The 24,046-nt window shown below is 44.5% G+C and overlaps 1 protein-coding gene across 2 annotated transcripts in view; it reads left to right on the top strand.

Moving 5' to 3' along the window:
- pawr (PRKC, apoptosis, WT1, regulator) overlaps nucleotides 1–23,518 on the top strand; it is a 53,100-nt gene extending 29,582 nt beyond the window's left edge. For both annotated transcript variants that reach the window (XM_071905672.2, XM_071905673.2), the window contains 5 exons: nucleotides 3,798–3,923; nucleotides 11,543–11,577; nucleotides 15,309–15,435; nucleotides 17,907–18,011; nucleotides 21,887–23,518. In XM_071905672.2, the coding sequence (XP_071761773.2) occupies nucleotides 3,798–3,923; nucleotides 11,543–11,577; nucleotides 15,309–15,435; nucleotides 17,907–18,011; nucleotides 21,887–21,973 (480 nt within the window). In that variant the 3' untranslated portion in view covers nucleotides 21,974–23,518. The remainder of the gene's footprint in view (nucleotides 1–3,797; nucleotides 3,924–11,542; nucleotides 11,578–15,308; nucleotides 15,436–17,906; nucleotides 18,012–21,886) is intronic.
- The last annotated feature ends 528 nt before the right edge of the window (nucleotides 23,519–24,046 follow it).

Here is a 24,046-nt window from a genome sequence, read left to right as displayed (position 1 = left end):
CCCTGTGCTTAGATCTGTCAGTGACTTTTGATGGTGTTTTGGTTAAAGAATACCTCATATTTGCATATAGAGGTGAGACAAAAATTTTACAGTTTTACTTTTCTTTACGGGATGAAATGTAACATTATTGTAAATGCAGTTGCCACAGGTCAGTGAAGCTCAGGTCACACCTTCTGATGCTACCAGATGATGGGTCACTCACAGTTGCCATGCCTCTCCCAGGCATGACACTGACCTTGGCAGCCTGTAGTGTCACATTAATCAGCCACCAGCTCCAGGGTGGGTGTCCTTCTCACTTTGATCCGTGCCGTACCTGAGCCCAGCACTGTCGCCCGAGCTGACTGGCCCTCCTGATTAAAAGACAGTGGGCATCAGTGTGATCACCATTCGCGCCGGCGTCCCCTCCCTCTAATAGATCATCTTAATGAAGACACTGTGCTGGGACGAGTGGCAGGTGATTAATACACACAAGTCATTAAGGCTGCTGTATAAGAGTGCAGCCTCAGGCGGAGGTGCCCTTTGCTTGTTTAGAGATAAATCTGAGGACTAAGTGGATGGGACACTGGCAGGGCAACAAGGCAGCACTTGTGCTCCAGTTGGATCTTCACTGGGTTGTCTGAGGAGATGGAGGTGGTGTTAGGACTATGATCATTTTTCGCATAAGTATTGGCATATACCAAGTCTATGGTTTCTAATTTGTTGCATGCTCAATTCTGATTAGCCAATGAACACATTCTGAGGTCTGTTATTTCTGGATAACAGACTGCTATTTCACATCTACGTATATCACCCCACAGTCAAGAAGTCCGGTCCATTTTGTTGATGTGTAATCAAATTAACTGGGGACACCTTGTGCCAAAAAAACGTCACTCCTTGGTTACTGCAGAACCCAGGTTAGAATAATTGTAAATTATTCAGAGAACATGAAACTGTTGACAGACTCTTAACAGACAGTCTTACCGGATTTGTTTACGTTGCTGTGGCTAAACTGGACATTATCCCTTAAATAATACTTCTTTCCTAGTGTAGTGAAGTCATGACTACATTAGACTGTATGTGGCACATATCTGTAAAAGATTCCCTTTCACATAAGACACGTTGTGCAGGTAGACTAGTTTCTGCAGTATTTTCCAGCTTTACTGTGAGTACATGCCAGCAACCTGAGGAACCAGTCACCGGAAGTCCATTCATTCTCTATGAGCAGATAAACATTAGCCAGTGCCGACCATGGCTGCCTCATTTCCTCGTTAGGGCAAAGAGGTTAGCTGCAGCTCATCAGTCATCGGCAGCTGATCACTTACTAGCATTGCAATATGCTGCACAACTGTTGGCACTACACCTAAGAATCAGCTAGCCCAAATTAGCCATCGAACAGTAACACAGCATGGGATTGCTAGCAGGTTTAAAATTAGTTATATCATTGTACTCACTATTGCATGAATGCTCCAACTCCTTACATAAGGGATGTAATGCATCACATAGAGAGGGAAATGCCCAAGCCTCAGCCTGCTGTTGTGCCGACCAAAAATCAGATGCATTCAAATTTTTGCTGCCAGGGACGGCGCTTAAGAATGATAGATGGAGGATCATTTTCCTCCCCGAAAAGAGAGGGTTTCCAACCACAACACATTCCAGCAGACCGAGACGGTCCGCTCCAGATGTAGCTTCTTTAATTCACGTTGTGCAGTGTGACGGACATGGTTATTGAGGCTTGAACAGACCTGGGTGCTTGTTTTACTGGAGAGTAAACACTCCTGCAAGGCCCTGACACTCTGTCCTAATGTAAACAGGAAGCAGAGAGGATTGTGGAGGTCTGGTTGCTTCTTCTCAGCTCACATTCCTTCTTTTTATCTCTTTCACTTGGCGCTAGTCATCATTGCTTTATTAGAGAATCCTTAGCCAGCAGTTATATGCACCAATATTGTTTCCTGGGGCCCCCTGTGGTTCTTTTGATGACTCATTTTACTGCATTTTATTGTCTTTAGCTATGGCTCATTAGGGCGGCACAATTAATTGTAGATAATCGTATATAGCAATTTTATGTTTGCAGGATTAATAATCATGTAATTTGGCGATACTGAAGTGTTTGTTATATTTTCAATTCCCCTTAAAGTCCCGGTGTGGTATATCAAGTGCTTCCATTACATGTAACCAATCACAGCTTTTGAATGCGCAACGTGCACCATGTGACCAAAACAAGTTCAGATGGAGAAGCAGCAGAGAAACCTTACATAGACTATCTTTGGAAAAACCTAGTGGCGAGCAAAGTGGAAAGGAAAGGATCTGCCTGATCCAACATTTTCAGGATTTTAGTTTCAGGTTCACTTTTCAGTTCCTAAAAGTGAGTCAGGATTAGAATTTTTTGCTAGTGTGCAGTTTATGGCAAATACTATTTTAAAACTGGTCCCAAACTCTCAGTTTTGGGCCCTTCTGAATGATTAACTATGAAAACATAGTCAAAACATTGCTCATTCATCATTCTACAACCTCTATTTGTTTCCAGAGTCCAAGGTGCGGAGTTGGACTGAAAAATAACACAAAGAGACTCATTTTGATGATGTAAGAAACAAAAACACCCCTTATATGGTTGCACACAGATCCCCCATTCCTTTATTTGGAATAGAAGAAATGCATAGCAATTTCAAGTATTAGAGAGCAAAATGGGCTGCATCTCCATCCAAAATAAACGGTGAGATTCCCAGTTCCAGATTTCAGGCAGCTTGTGCATAGCAGAATGTTTAGTCACTGCACATTTCACTGTGTTGACACAAACTGACTTCTGTTTAATTTTGCATTATATACTCCACGATTTCTACCATTTATTGTCCACATATCGTCAGTTCTTCCTTCTGGAATGCTGCCATGTCGAGTTTACAGCCACGCATTGCGGCAGGAAAACATTTTACGGGGTGTGTGGACACATTACATGCATGTGAGAGATGCAGCAGACTGGTGAGCACCTAGTTATGCCAGGAGGCAGAGCAGAGGCTGAGGCCGAGTGAGAGTCAAAAAAGAAAGGAGCTGGCATTTTCCCCAAGGACAGCTGATAAACCGTTTTGGCAGGAAAGGCCTCGCAAATGAGTGCATTCCTTGTTAACCCTGTAAGGCTATTTTTACCACTGAAGGGCCTGTTGAGCGGGTGTCTTTTGTTCACCCTGCAGCGTGAAGCAGGAAGGGCCGGTTTGCATTGTGGCCCCTCTAGGAGTTTGGCCCCCTCTCGTCAACGATCCGACCGTCCGTCCTCCAGCGTCGAGCTCTGCTTTTACGCAACTAAACGCATCTTCGCCTCTCGGACAAAATGAACTCGATGACCCCAGCTGCACGGTTCACAGTAAAGCAAATAGGAAAGAATATTTCATGATAAAACTAGGAATCCAGATTAGAAGAAGTTGGAGGCTTTCCCAGGCAATGTGCAAAATCTCTGACTGAACATTAAAGGCGAACTCCTCAGTCCTGCGTCAAAGACATGTTTGCTGTGTGTGTGTGTGTGTGTTTGTGTGTGTGTTTTCAAGGGACATTCCACTGGTCAAAAAGCCCCTCTCGACTGTCCCCAGGAGGTGAAAGGCCCCCTGCACCCCGCCGTCTTCCTGTTGCCCGCCCAGATTCCCATCAAGCGTTGGGTAGTGTTTGAGGGATTCCTGGAAGCGAATGCGATCATGTTTTAAGAGGATTAGCAGGCGACCCTGGCTGATGCCAGTGCGGTGGGAATGACCTCGCCTGTCACCGCGCATCGGCGGGACCCGTCCTCGCTCTATCCGAGCCCGATCTAATGATTTCATATTTTATTTGTCTCTCAGAGCCTGGACGAGCTGGACGACGACGACGGAGGGGAGAAGGAGAGGAAGAAGGAGGAGGAGCTGGTTCAGGCCAACACGTTCCAGAACGAGGCCATGACTGCCGAACCCGGCACCGGACACTTAATGGTAAGAAGCGGGTCACATGACCTCCAGATCGTCTGTCATAGGATTTTTCTTTTCATCCTCTTCATGCGATCCTGTACTTTTCCTCTACCTTCTCCTTGAGCAGAAATACACATTGATGCATCAGTGCTGCCAAACAGAGGCACTGTTGCACCAATGAGACGCCTGGCTCTTTAAAGGGAGCACTTAGCAACAGATGACTTTATGTGTAAGGCCTGTGCCGCAGTGATGCAAAAACAAAAGGTGTCTTGGCATTTCATTATCACTGTGTAATCTGTTAAAGGAAAAATCCACCCTAAAATGCTGTAACACTGTTACAGCTACTGGTGATGTACTGTACCGTACATGTCTGGGCCCATTTTGTTGTTTGGTGGTGTGTTTTTCTCATTCCTGCAGATATATTTATACTGACGTCAATATATTTCGAGTGCAGTTACAATGGAGTTCAATAGGAGAACAGTTCTTTCTAGACTCACTATTTTGCACTGACATTCAATAGTCATACAGGGAAACATCCATTGCAGAACAGGCAGAGAGACCGATTTCTACACCAACAGCAGCCTCAATAGACCAGAATGCAATGCAGCCACAAAACATGATGTGTTTTGTTATTCTCAACTGAAAAAACTATGCTATCACTATCGCTCTCTCCACCTACACATATAACCTACAGCTGAATGCAACAAGTCCAGGCCTTTCTCTGGGGGGTGTTGAAAGGCATTCTGGGAAATGTAGGAAATCACTAACTGAAGTAGAAATACATGAGGCAGGTTGAGGGAAAGTGGGTACACCAAAAACGTAAATTACAACACCTCATCACAAAAATAACTCCTGGAATGCAGTGAACATCATAAATTGATGATAAATAGTAGTATCAGAATATTGGAGGGTGGATTTTTCCTTTAACATGAGCGGCAGCAAAGCAGTATCTTCCCAGCATATACAACTGCAGCTCAGCTCTGTGTAAGTGAGACCTACAAAGTGAGGAGCTGCAATTAATCAAACCTCGTTTTGAAGCCAGCGTTAGGATCTGCTTTCTGTATAGTGTCTGGTTCTCATCTGTGTGAATTAGAGGCTATTGATATCTACCAAATGAGTCTTTTAATCTTGGCAAGTAATACTGTGTTTATTCAATAAATCTGAACCCATGCAGAGACTGTCTGCTCCTGCTCCAAATAAGTGAGGTGTCTGTAGAGTAAGCATATAAATGAATTAATGAAAATGAAACCAAATCAGAAATGACAAGCTCGTAATGTGAGCGTCTCACCTTTGAAGAGAGCAGTAATTTATATTCAAGAGTGCAGTGCGTGTGCTTTTCGACTCGAACGCACGCGCAAGGATTTTCAATAAGAAACTGAGCACAAAGGGGGATGTGGAAAGCATCCAGCTGCGTAACAACTACTGAAACCTCCATTCTGTTTTTGTATTTCTGTAAGAATTCAGCTGACTGACACGAAAATTGCCATTTGAAAGAAACAAAAAAAATACACAGCTAAATGGCTTTCGCCGCGCGTTCATTTCTGCGGATGCAGCTAAGAGTCGCTTTCCAGATGGATTGGCTGTTATGCATCAGCAGGCTTATTTTGTGTTGGGCCGCAGCCGTCTAAGGGCTGTTTACACAGAGTGAGGTCTTGTGTATGAAATATGTACACAAACACCGCACTAACAGGAAGAGTGTGACAGCACCTGCTGAGATGTGGCCTGAAAAAAGTATCAAGCGAAGGAGTTCACCATCTACACAAATTGTCTGCATAAACAAACAGCAATTCGGCGACATTTCTTCAGCCTAGCCGCATATCCATCCATTTAGAGAGAGGGTTAGAGTCTCCGTCCATCATTTCAAATGGAATGCGTCCATTCATGCCCGCTGTTTCTATTCTTACCATCACAACACAAGCCCTAACGCAGACCAGATGTGGCTATTCAGACGCTAACCATTAGATGTCTCACTGTCACTCATGCAGAACTGACATTCATATTCTGCTGTGATTCCTGTGCCAGCCATCGCCTTAACCGTAGCTCATAAAGAAGCGGACAGGGAGAGATAAAGAGCAGGGGGAGACACAGTTTGGCCGGTGGATTTACTACGGAGCTGTCAGTTAGACATCTGTAAAGACGGAGCATCCCAAAAATGCCGTTTCTCTCGGGGGCCATTTATCACGGAGAGACAAGCAATTGCCATGTCGGGCCCGTTATGATGTACAGCCACGCCGAGGGTGAGGGGCCGTGCCTCTTAGCTGGTATCAAGATATCTGGACACGCGAAAAGTTATAAAGAAAAAAGTGCAGTTCAGTTCAACTGTTCAGAGCGGTGCTGTTAATTATCTCCCCAGACTTCAGACCGCTTCCCAACCAAAACACACTGTAGCTCCTCTGTGTTAAGATAGCTGCTGCAGATATAATGGAAACTCCATCAAGGATCTTGGAATATAAAATGTCTTATCAGATGTTTTATATTCTGTGATGGTGACTCTTGTTCTCTATCCCTCTCCGAACCAAGATTCTGTTTTCCGCTTATTTGAACAAGGACCTGTTTGTAAAGATGATCTGTGCTGCGTGTGTGTGTGTGTGTGTGTGTCTTTGGACTATGCACTTGGACTGGCCACATCCTACATACTATACACACACACACACACCTACCAGGACACCTTTATCAGGAGTGGCAGGTCACAGAGAGGCCCTCTGCAGGCATGTGGTCCTGGTTATCAGGCCTTACCTCCCTCTGGTATGCGAATTCGACAAGGAAACCTGTTTCCACGATCCAGCAGCCAGAACCGTATGGAACATTCCTCGGAATCATCTGCTTTTCATGTGGCGCCAAGTCCACAGCAGAGTGGTTCAGGTCTCTCGTTCTCTTTCTCTCTCTCTCTCTCTCTCTCTCTCTCTCTCTCTCTCTCTCTCTCTCTCTCTCGCATAGAAACACATAGCGATGACAATCACCATCCAACACTTTTTAACAAGCCTCATTTGCATTTTTAATTAGCACCTTTCATTCCAAAAAAGGGTGATTATGCAGAGCATCTTGTCTGAACAGCAGGGAAATGTTCACTACCCACCACATGGCATTGAGCACCAAGAACAACAGCTCCTGTGCTCCTCGCAGCGCACTGAATTTCATCTTGTTGCCCGAAACAATATTTGATCAGATTCTCACCTCTGTTGACTAAAGATTAGAAAGATTACGGTCATATAAGCCAAGTTATCCAGACCAATATTTGTCTTGTACAGGATCGCCAGCAGCAAAAATAGTTGAGCTAGTTAGTGAGAAAAATAGTAAGAAACTTCCTAGCAGATCCAGCCATCAGGAATCTCCAGGCTAGGGACAGAATTCCCGATCACACCATATTCAGTTATTACACACTCAATAAAAAGAGGGTTAAGGTTAACAGGTTAACAGTTTGGAATGTAGTCTGTTCTCTCTTTTCTTCTTTGGGCCCTGATTTATGATTTAAGTGAGACATTTTGAGAACTTTGTCTACTGCCAGCATCAAAGAGTAGCATCTTGATCAGAATGGTGTGTGTGAGGGCTTGTAGTCCATGCAGACATTTGATTGGCCAATAGTGCTGACCAAACTATATGTACAATCACCACGAGGGGAAAAGGCAGTAAAACAAATAGGTGCAACAGTGGGTCATGATTATTTATCATGGATATGCATATAGACTTCATGAATAAATCGTCAGCATGATAAACCAATTGGGAAAGTTTTCACATACTTGATCCTGTGACAGTGAAGGCCACAGACCTTTCCCATGGTCCGGGGCCTGGGACAGCTTTCTGCCTAGTTTCGCTGGTTGGTGTCTTTGCCCCCAAACCCCCCCCCCCCTCGCTTTTTTAAATGCCAATCATGCGCTATTATTTGAAAAAAAGCATATCTCTCTTGACCTGACTGAATGCCTCCAGTAAAATGGCAATCTTTATCGGCTTTGCGCGGAGAGATAGTCGGAGCGCCGGGCCACTCGGCAGCCGGGCCGGAATGCCCAAAGACCGCCTTTTGTTGGACTTTAAGACGGCGCGCCTTTAGAGATTTTCACAATTTAATGGGCTGTCAAAATCATAAAGAGATCAGGGAAAGCCATACGTTTCTTTTCAAGAAATTTGATTGTGGTTTATCTGGGATTTGAGCATTGGCACGGAATATACCTATAGAAAGTGCCTTACGCACAGGTGCACACACACACACACACACACACACACACAACCCTACAAACACACAAAATTCATGGCCATCTTAAGTCGAAAAAAGGAAACAAATATGAATAAACTGTAGTTTGACCTCAACAAATGTGTCATTTAATGAACTAACTACTTCTAATATCAGCCTCCCATTTGGCCCATAGCTAATGATAATATCAATGGGGGATCAACCCCTCCACCAGGATTTACAGACACATAGACACACACCTGGGCGTTATCAGTCAATAATATAGTGCTTGTTTTACTCCTGATATGCCTTTGTCTGTATTCTTAGTAGCTCTCAGGTCTGCAGCGGGGCTTATGGGAGCTGTCAGCGCAGCTCAAGCATGATAAATAAAGTCGCACAGGCCCGCATTGTGTGCAGTGAAGTAGTCGCACACGAATTGCATTGACCTTGTCTCACGGATTCACATCCTAGGCGGAAGGCACGCGCTCTGAAGCGCGGCCAAAAAGATGCACTAGTAATGTGGCAAATGAAATCCGGGATGCTTTCTGTAAACACGGCATTATTTCAATGTCAGATTCCGGCCTGTGCGGCGGCCACGGAGGAGTTATTGTGTTTCTTATCAGTGTATCCTCAGAGTCCCTCGGTGCTGGAAGGAAGTGAGACTACATTATTAAAATCTATCTGTGATACCGCACCTTGTACAATCCATCCTATTACGAGTTTGTTTGTTGCATCCTTCTCTATTTCAAAATCATAACTATATGATTCACAATTGATCAAATAAATGCTGAAAACAAGACAAAAGGCCATTCCTGTTGAGTTTATTGACTGGTAGAAGATGCTATAGGTGTAAGTTTATTTTTATGAGTATCTTTTCTACAGTGATAGAGCCAAAGCAACTTACTTTTAGGCTTGTGTTTTATATGTGTCCCTGTAGCTCTTCTCATACCAACACAGCAGGACAAATCATAATTTAGACAAATAAATAACCCTAAATATGGTCTTCTTATTGTGCATCAGAGGGTAATAGCACATACCTGCTCCTGAACCAAAAGCAGTCAACATTATGCAACATTGAGGAAGTTTCCAGTGGTCGAGGGCCAATAAAAAGCCACATGGGGCCAGTACAACAGTCAGTTAGAAGCCCACTTGAGCCAACACTTGGCTTTTTTTTTTTTCCCGTAACAGTAATTATGTGCAAGTAAGAAATTAATTTCAAGCAAGCTTTTTTGAATGACAGTTCACTTCAAAATGTGCAAAATGAGACATCAGTATTGTCTGTCAGCAGAATATCATATAATGTGTAATATTGTACTGCACGAATCAACACAGTCCGAGCATAAATATACAGTCCAATTTCAAACAGACACTTTGTTGATCAAGTTGCATCTCTTGCCCTTTCTCAAACATCTCACAAACTTCATACCGGTCCAACCAGTCAATTCTTTTCCAACCAGCCAATGAATATATGGGGAAAAAATGCCCTTCTTTTTTGGCAGTTCACAGTCTGCACTGAATGTTATTTGAGAATCATTCTTGCTTTTTGGGGTTGACTGCACATATCCCAGTGTGCACATCAGGGTTAGAAAAGTCTCGCTTCTTCTTCTGGCCCCTGGTGACCGTCTTGACCCTTCCATCATGTTGTTGTTTTGGTCCATAGTCCACTTTCACCTCAGAAAATAATGAATCCAGTGCACTAACCCCTTGTCAGTAGGCCACTGAGCCTGGGATATGAGACTTGGGCTCATGCAGTGTGTCAGAGTAGAAGTGTGGAGCTCTCTGTTTTTGTTCGACACCTGCAGAACTGGTTTCCAGGCTAATTGTGGATTCAGCCCTCCTGACCCGTTGGTTCCTTCCTATTATACTGATAGAACGAGAGCAACACACATTTACATATAGACAGCATTTTCATCAGCTCTATAGTGTGATGGGTATTGACAGAGTAAGTGCTGACGGCTCTGCTGGGAGAACCTGGGTTTACATCTGGAGTAGAGCTATATCTGCTGTGCATACTATCAAATCTAAATATGACCTCACTCTTTCTTCCTCGTTTTTCTATTTTCTCTCTTCATTTCTGAGTGGGAACATCCTCCTCCGACTGTTTTCTCGGGGACAGTGATGTGAGACATTGGCCTTCCCAGTAAGCCATAATCCTTTATAAGGCTATTCTGTCTGTAACCCCCGACACCAGCAGCTTGGTGCCTACGTCAGACTTTCATTTTCTAAAAGTCTCTAACACGAACAGCTACATCGCTATAGTTCTGCTCTGTATCAAACTGCATGGGTTTTGTGTGTTAAAGACCAAATCTAGAATTGGAGTATAGCGCCATCTGTATGCCTAAGATTGAATTCTTGATATGAAGACAATTTGTGGAGGAGGATTGAACAGCTTGAACTGGCTTTACAAGTGCAGCCTTGGCAGCTGCTGGATTATATGAAAGCCTAGAAACTGCCAGATTCTGAAGCAAAATTTATCAAGTGCACTTGAAATCCAGGTGTTGCTTTAGCCAGGTCTGCTGTGAGGATCGGTTATCAGTGTACGGCCCTTCCTAGCACGCTCTCCTCTCCTCCCGCCTATCCTCCATCTTAGTAAATGTGTCCGGGCCCGAGCCAGGGGAGAGATGAGGGGAGGGATTCCAGCCGCAGCTCTGGATGGAGGTAACGGATGAGATGTCACCGAGACAGAGAGGCCGGCGCACGCCAAGAGTAGGGCGCGGCGCTTCCCTACGCCCGCTAAAGCCCGGCTCTGACTGATAGATGGCAGCAGAGCCGAGGCTCCTCAATCAAACCTGCGACCCTTCACTGCACAAGACCTTAGGAGAGAGCAGATATGTATTCATCTCACAGCGCGTGTGACACACACCTCATTTTTTCGATGGAAATGCTATTTGACCAAAGGCGATTTTACTGGCGCATCACTGCGGTATAGATCTAAACAACCTTTAGATCATACCATAATGGGAAAAGATGATAAACACACACCTCATGTTGCAAAACAAGATTGCCTTCCACAACTCGGGGCTATAGGGCTCTGACTGAACTATTAAATGCAACAAAGCTCATCTATATATCAGTTCAGCAGCTGCGGTTCAAGAACATTCATACACAACCTGCAGGCTTTCTATAAATGCGACTCCTGATAAATTTCTCTTATCCTGTAGATTTTTTTGTGTTGTTTTTCCTCTTTGCTGAACCCACACAACCCAAGGCATATGAGCATTTTGTGTTTTTCAGTTTGCACGACCCACAATGGATGATACCCCCCCCCCTAAAAACTCATTCTGATACATACCGTTTTTCTGAAATAACTATTATTTGAGATTAGAGACTTACAGCACCGCTCTCTTTGCGTTCATTATTCAGGTGTGAGAATTGAATATCCCCTGGAGCACCGGTGATGCAATTTAGATCCTTGACTTATTGTTGTTGGACCGGAGGCTTTCCTTTGCTCATGCATGGCTTTCCTTTGTTTTTCCAGGATACTCCGAGATCCGGGAGCGGCCGCCACAAGAGGTGAGACTCTTTTTTTTAATTATCCCAACACTAAGAGTGGAGCTTATCTGCCACGGCATCGCAAGTAATGTGTTAAGCGAAGGAGCAGAGACCGGGAAGAGAAACAGCAGTTTGAGTCATTAATTATGATAGCAGATTATGCACTTTCTCCTATGCGTCACCGTGGATTTTGTTTTTCCGCTCTCTTTTCCTAATTCAAAGCTGCATCTTTCATTTATTGTTGAAGAGGAATGACAGTTGTGCTTTGAGCAGCCGTTGACGGCGCGCCATCTGGACCTTGGACATTTTGCTCAGACCATCACTTTGCCACTGCAGCTCTTGCTGGCAGGTAGCGCTGCAACAAAATGATTTGTTTTGAAAAGTCCGGAGTCTAAAATGTGGGGTTCAGCGCGGGCGAGATTGCTTTGGTGTTTGTCAAGGGGCTCTCAGACTCTTTCATCCCAACAACAACCAGACGGGTCGATGTTTGGGCAGAGAGCTCCTTCTGGCTAGATTTCCCACAAACTGAGATGTTGTTTTGGGGTTTTTTCGGTTCTTATTATCGCAGAACGTAATCTTCCATACAGTATGTAGTGAGAAATGAAGTAATAGTCAAAAAGAATGATTTATTTTCCTGAATCCCCTCAAAGACTCATGAGGGACAAAGCTCAAGAACCACGTTTCACGCAGCATGTTTCCTTCCCCTTGAGCATGCTTGATTACACACATGATGTAACTCAACCACTTTGCTATTGAATGAACCTCTAGGTATTGTTCATCTTACAATACAGCCAGCAACTCCACAATCAAAACTACAAGTCCTTTGAGAACCTCTGCGTGTCCTCCATATTTATTTTGCGTTATTTGCACGAGACAATAGCCGGCAAATTGCGAAGTTGTGGCCGATCCCAGCGGCCGAGTTCACCAGCTGACACTCTCAATCTGGCCGCGTAATTATGGCCGCCGCTCCGATCGGCTGGCCCGGCCACACTTGGACGCTCCGCAGCTCTGCAGCAGATCGCCTGCCAGGTGGGCCGGGCAGCACAAGATGGCTGACGGAGCGACTATGTACATACATGTGTCTCTCTCTCTCTCTCTCTCTGTGTGATTCTCTCTCGCTTTCTCCCTCTCTGCCCACCCCTTGTCTTTCTCTCTCTTTCTCTCTTGTTTTCTTTGTCTGGATGCAAGCCTTTACAGTACCTGATGAAGTCTCTGCTCAGTTTGTCCCTGCTCTCCCCTCATACTATTTTTGTATCATCAAGTCATGGTCGGCTGCAGCCGCGATACATGACGTTCTATCTTGTATGGGGATAACGTCACACCAAAATTGGCTCAAAAATCTGGCAGTTTAGTGTTGCCTTGCTTATTGACACACATACATACCTGGTAGAACATAACTGAAGATGTTTTACGATTTATTAGGGTCTTTTAGTAAATTCAGCATAAAAATGATCCACAAATTTCTTTAAAATCTCAACTTCTAAGTGGTTCACACTGCTCACTACTGCCCTCCACAATGTATTTTTGTGTGGGAATAAGAGGCAAACCAGTTCTAAAAGTTGAAATTTTATTGAATTATGTCCAGATTAGACATTGGCTCCTAATGATTCATAAAAAGATCTTAAAACAGGAAGTGTATTGTTAGTCCCGCCCTCTTCCCCCTCAGTTGGTCAAGTTCTCGCCTTACTTGTCACTCATCTTGATGAGCTGCCCACAAATCTGCAATAAAAAAGAAAGCAACACTCCCAACCCGCCATTTAGCTGCGCTGTTCTTTCCTTTCTTCCTTCTCTCTTTCATTGTTGCTGGTGTTTGCAGATAAAAGAAATTCTTCATACAGAGGCAGCTAGGTAGGGTGCTAATCAGATGGTTGAATACTGTTTGTTGTGCTTTCCAATGCAGGCGAGTTATTCCACGTCGTCACTTCGGCTCGCTCGTTGTTGTCGGTGTTCCAGGCCGTTATTGGCTCTCCTGTCTCTGCTTTCACCTCCCCACCTGCTGCGGCTCCCAGGAGCGGCTGATTGGCTGAGCCTCCCTCTCTCCCAGGCCTCACACCGCAGGGTGCTAATGGGCCGCGGTGTGATATTTAGTATCGAGGACATGGATGTTTAGGCTGGGCTTCAACACATGCTGAGCACCCTTGAGGATCTGTGTGTTGTGTTTGTGTATATGTGTGTGTGCGTACAGGGAGATATCGCTCTAAAATAGATGACGTGCACACACAGTACACACAGTGTGGTGTTTCTGTCAAGGCCTCTTTTCGGGTCGTTGTGATGAGCGGATGTATCTGTGTGTGCGTACAGGGAGATATCGCTCTAAAATAGATGACGTGCACACACAGTACACACAGTGTGGTGTTTCTGTCAAGGCCTCTTTTCGGGTCGTTGTGATGAGCGGATATATCTGTGTGTGCGCACGTGCATGTTGCATGTACGCTTGCGTAAAGCACGTGCCTGTAATGGAGGAGTAGCCTTGAAGAGCCACCATGAGAGAGACAAATGAAATGCACTTTATCTTGGCGTGGGCGAGCGCCAAGGAGAGCGTTTCAAGGACTTTCCTCTTCATCACAAGCAGCGGGCCGCTGCGACGTTTCGCTCTGTGGAAGAATGAGTGAAAATAAGCTGTCGGTTCTGTAAATGTCAAGCTACAGCAGAAACACGTGGCCTCTCCGCTTGTGCAGGAGAAACGGCACAGTAGCCTCACCAGAGAAAAGAGTAATGGTTGAGTTGAATGTGACGTAGATGGAGGGAGGACTCCGCTACTATTTGAAGTATGGGGTTCATCGCTGCAGTTCGCTTCCATTCTTTAAATCTTTATACAGGACACAGAGGTCAAAATAGTCTGTAATGTAGTCCATAGTTGTTTTTCCCCCTCTTCATTTTAATGGGTTTATCTAGCCGACACTGACAAGAGCTAGAGTGGCTCACGATGGAGTTATATTTGTCCATTGTCATGCCAGCAGCTCTCCTGTCTGTTTCACCTGCAGAAATGTGTCGACAGCCCTCTTCAGACAACGCAGTGAAGCCCAGAGGCTCCGTCATAATCTGATTCCTTGGGAGATTTAAAAACTTGGCACAATCTGTTAGTCAAAAAAACGAACAAAAAAAGAGCCAGCAACTCATTCCAAGTTTCCACGTCAATAATTATTGAAATAAAGTCGGCAACAAAATAAATTCCACATGAATATTCTTTCCCAGCTGCCCCCGGAATCCGTCTCTCCAAGCAGCGAGCGAGCGAATAGGAGATAAGGTTAATGTTCCTCGCCGGCTGCATACAAAAACCTCTGTAACCGTTTTTCCACCAGCTGAAGAATAGGCACGCTGAAGTACTGCCATTCTTGAAGCCTATTTGAGGTCGTCTTATGTAAATCGTCTCTTAATCAAAATCCTTTTTGCACCAAACTTGCAAACCCCTTGACAGGCTTTCTCCATTAATGCAGTAAAAAAGCAAGGGGCTGTTAATAATGCGCGCCTAATTGAAAGCGGCAAATACGCAGAAGATACACCCCCACCTGTTCTTTTGATGATGGGATGTGTCACGCCATTGAAGTTTCATTATGTGGGTATGATTCACACCTTCAAACGGCCTCGGTCTGAATGCGTTATCGGACAGTTTGAGCGGCAGCGAGTTTCTCCACACATATAAGACTTTCTCAACTTTTTCTTTTTGTTGATTGTTGAACTTGCTGATTGTGCTCAGTCGTATTAGGTGTACTAATTGTGTGTGTGTGTGTGTGTGTGTGTGTGTGGAGCAGCTCCGCAGGCCCGGGGTCTGAGGAGGAGGCGGGGGGGAACAGCAGACACCGACACACCCGTCACGGCAGAGACGGCGCCGCCGCAGCACCCGGAGGTCTGGAGAGAAGGATGGAGGAACTGGAAAAGGTACTTCTGCTGGACCCTCTGTGGTTCACTTTGCATGTGTTGGCTGTATATTCCTTGATGGAGTGGTAAATAAACAGGCGGGTAAACTATGACCTCCAGTCGGTCATCATTATAAGGAAAGCGACCACCAATAGAAACACAAATCAATTAGCTTTCTTCCCTATCCTCATATAATTTAGATCAGTTTGATACTACTTATTATGATGTATATTATGAATTTAGCTCCTAAAGATTCATGTCAGCCTAAAAAGGTGCGTGGGTAAAATATTCTGCAAATAAAAAGGAGGGTAAACAAATTTTAGGTGGGTTTATCCTCCACTACTTTTCTGTGAATTTTCTGTGAAATAAAGCCTCACTGAATTGAATTGAATTGAATTGAGAACACTTCCACCACTGCTACACCGGTTTAATTGAGTAAAATTCCCCCTCTAAAACAGAAAGAAGTATAGTCATAATATTTAGAAGGAATGTTTTGGTGAACCTGCACCATAACTTTTATCAGGGAAAACAGGGATGTAGGGGAAAATGAAAAGCTAGAGTATGACCTCCAGTCATCATAAGACAACCATCAATATAAACTGAATACAATTTCATGTAATTAAAGACCCTAGCCTCACAACTTGCATCAGTTTGATACAACTCACTATGATGTATACTATGAATTTGTCATAAACTTTAATGTCAGCCTAAAAAGGTGGATAAACTCTATAATAATCCCTAAGCACCACTGCTAGATACAATCACAGAGGAAGCATCGTCTTTATGATTCATATCTACTGTCACCAGCAAACTCCTATCCACTCCTAAGCGTTCCCTGTTAGCGGCGCTCGCGCTTCAGAAGGGCCGGCGTGAAGGTCTCCAGGCCGGCTGAGAGCGTCCGTCAGCGGCTCGTTGTTGGAAAAAGACGAATTTCCACTTTGATTCCTTTCTGACTTCTCCGGCTGGAAGCTGCGGCTCGGGCCCCCGACAGAAATATCTCTGTGTTCTTGAAGAGGTGACCTTTCGCGGCGGAGATGTTTCAGTCCCTCCTACACCGCTCCTTTCAGACACTCCAGCCCTCGCCGTCGCAGAAACTCCGGCGCAACTCCCGACTCAAAATGCCACCCGGGTGCCTTTTGAAACGATTTTTTAAAAAGCAAGTACCGCCGTGACCCCCGGCGACCCCCGAGCGAGGCGTTTCTGTCAGTCAAAGAACTAGAAACGCCGTCGAAATCCCAATTCTTTTCGCCAGTGTGTACATTATCCAAGAGAAATGTTTGCTCTACATTCCCAGAGAGGAGATTTTCCAGGATTTAACAGCGGCAGTTACCTACAATCCCCTTAATGAGTAAGATGAATACAGTTTCAGTGTTGATTTATGGAAGCTACTTATGAACAAAAGCCTCATTATGCTTCCTGCCTTCTCCCCGCTCGATTGGTTTCTATGGAAACAATTTCATGCTTATCTGCAGTAGAAAGAAAGTGACGCCGGAAAGTGGAATTCCTGGCACCCATCGACTCGGAGCATAAACACAAACATGCAACCTGAACATATGTGCATGTTAACCTTTTGTGTTCGTCCACGCAACTCTCTCACTCTCTCTCTCTCTCTCTCTCTCTCTCTCTCTCTATACAACAACATCCATGTATTTCACTGTAGTTGTTGGCAGAGGAGGAACACACTGGCCTTCAACCAAATGCATTTTGAGGGAAAAATAAAAGCATTTTTCACCCATGTAACGTACAAGGACATACTGTAATGCCAAGGACTATTGTTACTTAATTGGAATAAACCATTAGTGAGTTCACTGGTGTTGTGCGGTCGGCGGTGGCCTTTCTGTGTGGTTGTTCTCTGGCACTAGGAAACAGTAGGCTATGTGCTTTTTAAAAAACAAAAACCTTTCAACTAATAGGCATTTGCAGCAGCAGTGCTCATTACCGACTGGGTCTTGACACCTCTTAAAGACATGCTTTTATAATCAAAATGTTTTTTTAATAAAGTAGCCTATACTTATTGTCAGTAAAGCCAACTTTGCAGCCAGCCAAGCTGTAGCATAAGATAGCAGATTGATGCAGAAGGCTAATGCTTTTCAACTGTAGAACAGAGCTATTCCATACAGTTTAGTTTTTGCAAATGTAGTTTTACAAAGGCTTTTTAGCCCTTTCAGCCATTATTTTTAGGGATTTTCTATCCTTTCAGGCACCATAACAGCCGGTTTGGGGCTGAAAATTGTCTATCATGTAACTGTTTGTGCATTTTTTGGTCCCTTAGGTGCCTTTGATCCAACTCAAGCAAATTCCTAGATGGATACTTTTTGAATTATTCCTCAGTATGGTTTTGTTCACGTAACTGTATGTGTACTTGAGTCCAAATTTTGTGTACTCTGTCCCCCTCTGGTTGTAAACTTTGCAGTTCCTACTGTCCTGTTGACAACTCTGTACATTTGCCTGTGTGTGTATATGTGTGTGTGTGCGTGTGTGTGTGATTTCAGGAGCTGGCCAAAGAGCGGCAGGAGAACGGCAGGTTGCTGAAGGCCCACCAGGACAAAGACGACCTCATCGGGAAGCTGAAGGAGGAAATCGACTTGCTGAACAGAGTGAGTCCCTCCTCTCTGCTCGTCGTCCCGCAGCAGCCACATCATTATCTGCTGCCATTTCTCATGTTTTGAGCGCTCTTTTGTGTTTGTGTGTGGGTGGGTGTGGGGGCTGCAAATTATCAACCAGGGTTTGAGTGGATTCGTGTCTGTACAAATGTGCGTGCTTTTTACAAAGAGTGATTTCCTTCAGCTAACTTAGTATTTGGGCATCAACAAACCTTTATTTATTTTGGTTTTACACTCCTATTACACTGGATGTGAAATGGCATAATAACTATTTGGCTCTAGGGCGTTTCAACTGCAAATTGCATTTCACATAAAATACAAAAGTATTCATCAACATTTTGATAAGCTTACAAGATTTGATTCTCAATTTAACAAAACATGGTAAAATAAAAAACAATAATAAAAATCAAAGCAGGAAAAGAAGTCAGTCAGTCAGTCAAATAGTGGAAAACTTCAGAGCACAACCTCTTGTAGAACAGCAATTTTTTCCTCTGGTGCCAGATGATGTGTGAGCGCTTTGATGCCGAGATCAAAGTTGAAGGTCTTTTCTTTCTGCTTCAGCAGTTTGAGTTGCATCATATTTTTCACATATCAGTGGATACCAAGGTCCTGAGAGGCCACTCCACTCCACATAGTGCAATCATGGAAAAAGGTTCCAATAGTACTTCTAAGAGCTCAGAGGGAAAAAAATGAATATAGCTGGTGTTTGTTTGCACCGATCACACATTGGATCAATGCGTAGTGTGAGTTCAGCCAGCTTTACTTTAGACCAATGCAGCCTATGTACAATTTTTACTTATTTACTGGCCAATGTGGCAGGTGACCCTCGATTTATCCACCAAAGACAAATTGTATCTGTATTTGGTGCTTGCCGGGTGAGAACTTCAGACTCTGATTTTATGTCTTAAGCAATTTGAAGAGGCGTCTATCTGTCTCACGAATCTTGCCAGAATTTGTCAGAGAGTTGTACATCCAGCTCCTCTTCCCACTGATGTTTTTGTTAATTTGTGGGTATTTTCAGCCATTTTGGATGAACAGTTGAAGAACTGCAGCCCTGTCATGGTTCCCATTTCAGAGTGCCCAGAAGTATTTGGAAAGACGAATATTTTATTGAATAAAGATGTCGTTTTAAATATATAGTCAAAAATTCTTATTGTGCAGTGGCAGCTGAAACCAATGTACATCACCAGACCCATGTTTTATGGGCTTGTTCTGTTTCCAGTGCATTTCAGACCAACTCCACTTGGCTTTGAATGACTCTTAGGCAGTATGCAGTACATGGTTGACTTATTGAGCATATGTAAACAATGGTCTGATATGCTACAGAGCCAAATGCTCAAATTACAATTTTAAAGAGTGGATTTTAACCTCATTGTCATTGTGTCATTTCACACATAGTATGATAAAAAGTATGGCATCAAAACAAAAAAGTGAGCTGCTATCTAAACACTCACCAGACCCACTATACATACATTAACTACACTGATATTGTTTCATCCTTTTTATGGACAAATGTACTGATTTATTTCTAGTAAACCTAGTAAAAGTACTTAGTGCCACAGTAAATCAGTCTACCTTGCTGGGTGTCTGGCCGAACAAAATGATCTTCAAATTACAACGTTGCCATCTTCAGGCAATCAGCTTGATATTGTGAAGCTGCCGCTGTTATAAACAAAAGATAATAATCATCCACCATTTGGAAGAACGGCCTCATCTCACAGATAAAATGCCTAAAATGCTTTGCTGTGTTCACCGTCCATCGCCAGTATCCGGTCTCTGAATTTCTTCTTCTATTACCATTTGATAAATATTGTTAAATTCCTCAACAACCACACCAGATAATATCCCATGTAGTTTAATGTCACAGAACTTGAAGCAAACCAATCACCGTTTGATGTATAAAGAGCTGTCAGTCTCCTGCACCTGATGGGAACTTTTTGAAACCCCTGTGCTTATTTGAAGCCGGAGTCAAAGCAGTTGCCCCTTTTTTTTTCAACGATGGAATGAGATCTGCTGCTGCTGTAATCCAAAGGTCAGCTGTGACAATCCACAGATGAGCCAGAGCTTTTTGTTGTGGGTACTAGGCGATTTTAGTCAGTCATATATTCCAGTTTGCATCCGGGAATCAATAGATAAATTTGTGATTAATCGCCTTTTTTGACTTGATGAGTGGTCTCAGCTGTCCTTACTTGTGAGCCAATCAAGTAAATAGCTCACTCTACTGAAGAGAGCTTTAATAAAGGGTCCTCTCTCAGGAAGGCAAGTCTGTAACTGCCCACACAGGAAAACACAGACCAGTCACCATAACTGGACCTAGTTTGTTTGTGATTATTGTCAAAAACAATATTCAGTCCAAATAGACAATGTTCTCTCAAAGGCTTTGGAGGGACCGCTCTCTCACGGCATTTGGCATTGAGATGAACCCACTAGCAGGGGTCATCTGTGTTTTGGAGTTTGCTTTGGCCTTACCGGCCCGGGTCCTGTTTCCCCCTCGTTCTGTGGTCAGGGGTGAGAGGTCAGGGATGCTCGTGTTGCCGATGCCCTCTTACATTCAGCAGCCGGAGCGATTCACAACCCTCCGAACCCCTCTGCACCCCTCTGCACCCCTCTGCACCCCTCGTCTGCCTCGCGCCCCGAGCTGTCAACAATCCCTCCGCGGTGCACGACCTTTGCCCTTGTTTTCTGGGTCACAGTTCCACTGGTGGTAAAACACAGTTCTGTTTTTGGCATCTCTGAAGGGAAACTCGGCAGGGGGGAATAGATCTGAAAGCCTTTTTATGTCTCGAATATTCTGAGAAGACGGATCGCAGCTCTCCCTCCCCCCCCGAGGAGGCAGGCCAACCCAAACAAGAGCCCCGGCTCTGCCGGCACATGCAGCGGTCGGCGTTGTTGTGCACAGCTCCAGCGACCAGTTGCTTTTTATTATCTTGACACTCTTTGCTGTTACGATACTCCCGGCAAACCATCTGCAAACACGAAAGGGGGCAATATCGCAGCGAGGTCAGGAGGGGACCGATAGCATCGCATGGACAGGAAGTCGGTCATAAGAGAAGGGCTTTATGTAAGGACGGTCAACGCAGCGATAGCCATCAGAAATGTCCCCGAGAGAGGCTCCCGCAAGGCCTGATGGGAAAGCGGGAGATAACGGCTGATCCAGTCTGGCGTCTCCGCAGAGGAAGATTGAACCCTGACTCGCTGCAGAAGTTTATTTGGGGGAGAAAGAAAAGATAAAGCCGAACCGCGGGCCCCGTATCTCCCTCTCGGTACGCTTTGAAGAGAGAAAGCCCGTCTTGTAGTGAGCGCAGATCACAGCAAGCGCATGCTATGGATACCGATGAGATCTTCCCTCCATCTGACGATAAAGTCATTTGGGGATTTTGACTTTTAAAAGGTTAACGTAGCACACCAGAGGCCACTTTGTCTGTATAATATATACACGAAGCCAGTCGGTTTGATCTGAAATTAGCACTTTTATCTCTCCGTCCTCCGGAGCGCCGACAACACGCCGCGGAAAAGCTCGTGACCACCTTAGTTTGACTTTTGTAATTCCTCTAAGTGCTGTTAGGCTCTTTCCCGACAGTCGTGCCGTCGCGGCTGGTGATGGAAGAAACCGAAAATGAGGAGTGTCACTTCGATGAGACAGCGCCGTGGCAACGGAGAGGCTCTCTCATTTGCCACTAATTGAAACTGTTAATGTCTAATTTGTTGCTATCAAGGCAGCCTGGCTGAAGGGGAGACCTGGCAGCTCCGACTCTCAGACTAACACTCCAACCTGCCCGGGCCCTCCGAGGCGTCCGGGCAGGGTCTATGAATATTCATCCCGCGAACCCACTAACCCGGGGCCGTCTGCTTTGTCCGTTTTTTTGCAGGACCTCGATGACATCGAGGACGAGAACGAGCAGCTCAAACAGGAGAACAAGACTCTGCTGAAAGTGGTGGGCCAGCTGACGAGGTAGAACCTCTCCGCGCGGCCCAGCCCCGACTCGAACGACCCAACCTCCCCCCTCCACCCCCAGAACGGAGCGTCTCTCATCTCTGCCCCCTCTCCGAAAACCCTCCTGCCCTGGGTCAAGTCCATCAGCACTGGCCTTCTATCTGTTTGATTCTGTCTCTTGATTTGTTTTCACTTTACGGAGGAGAAGCTGTAGTCGTCCCCAGAGCCTCGCAGCCGTAACTGCATCCCCCGAGGCGGATCTGTTTCAGCTGTGGTGGAGGCTGAGTGAACGAGGGGCTAACGTCTCACGGGGAGCTTCTGTCATGGTATATTTAATGTAAATGTATTGTACATAGGCCATTTTAGATTGTTCATTTTTTGATAAAGTCTTAAAAAAAAAGCAAAATTAAAAGTAAAATGAATGTATGTGGTGCACCACCAAGTGCACACAAGGTCTTTTCACAGGTATGTAGGGACTAAAAAAGTCTATCTATCCACTACTGTCCACCTATCAGTCAACTTCAAATCACATCTCCAGTGTTGCATTGTTTGAACTGTGTCCAAGCCCATCATAGCTTTCTCATCTTGTCATCCTATATGATGGAGCCTGTTGTCTAGCATCATTTAGACTACATCCAACACAATCACTGCTACCATCAGCCAAAGTGGGCATAATGCCTTCCAATGCATGTGAGATTTTTTTTTTTTGATGTGAATACTGATATACCTTATTTCCATTTTCTTGAAAACAAATAGTGAAAGCCTGGTGCTTTTTAAATTTACATTAGTGCCAGATTTACTCTCTGCTTCCAATGAGTTTTTGGTACATGTGAATTCAAACATGTGAGAAACCTGGATGAAGTAATGGCATATACTCCCAATATAAATCACAAAATCGAAGCGAGCGAGACTTTTACATCGATTCTATGCTTTAGCCATTTCAATGTTAACAATTGAGTATTATACTTATCGGAAGTGAAATGTTTTAGGGTAAAACCCTTGTGTAGTATATGTGGATTCTTTAAAAAAAAAGAACATTTTGCATTCTGTAATTGAAGCGTTTACAAGTTTTTGTCTTTGCAATATCGATAGATGTTTAGCTGCTCTGTATATGGCAACTGAGATGTGTGGAGTAAGCTACAGCTGTGCATTTTTTTTTCTTGTATGATAACCAAATGAACTGAAGGAACATACTATTTGAAAATGCATCTCTTTTGTTTACTCAAGGGAACCTGGCTTGGCTGGTAGAGGCATATTACTTTACCTATCTATATTTAGATCATCGCATTCCATTGAGAGCTTCCAATGTTTTTCTGGAATGAGTGTGCAGCTCTTGCATCATGTACTCATCATGTCAAGTCCACCGAGTGGCAAAGAATATACTTAGGTCTTAGACTCTGCTTCCACATACACACAGACACACACACACACACACACATATATGGGGATTAGTCTCCTCGCAGACAGACGCACGCACACACACCGCAAACCCATCTCTCTTTCCATTACATTATGCATGTACAGAAGATGAAGTCATTTAATAAAAGTTTGATTATCTCTCTTCTCAGTCGACTCGCTTGTGTTCATTAAGGCTAATTTGATGTGATGATACCATGCCGCCGAGTCGGTAATGCAATGTGACGGTGGCGGGGGTTCAGTTCCTCCGCAGCGCACACACACACACACACACACACACACACACACACATGCACACAGCCATGGTGATTCAACATGCCAATCAACAACCTGACTGTGCAGAGAGGCCGCCATCCCGGGACACGGAGCCTCCATCCACCCCACAGCCCTCTATTACTCTATTCAACCCGCTAATTCCCTCACCTGGAGACAGAGTGGGGAGGGGCGTCTGTATATAGGAACCATATCAGGGCTAATGTCAACTAAATTCCACGATAATAGCCTCTTACAGCGCATGAAAAGTGCTGGAGGCTCTGTCCATAATCCCTATTAGCATTTTTATGGAAAGTTGTATGGTCTGTTATTTGGTGTGGTCACACAGAATTCACTCCTCCAGTATATTCTCCTTCATTTTGCCACGATAAGCTGCTCGCACGCATTTACCAGCACGACCACACTC

Source organism: Centroberyx gerrardi, chromosome 24, assembly GCF_048128805.1.
Source record: "Centroberyx gerrardi isolate f3 chromosome 24, fCenGer3.hap1.cur.20231027, whole genome shotgun sequence".
Classification (NCBI taxonomy): Eukaryota; Metazoa; Chordata; class Actinopteri; order Beryciformes; family Berycidae; genus Centroberyx; species Centroberyx gerrardi.
Note: the sequence above shows the minus strand (reverse complement) of the source record. Positions and strands in the feature narration are given on the sequence as shown.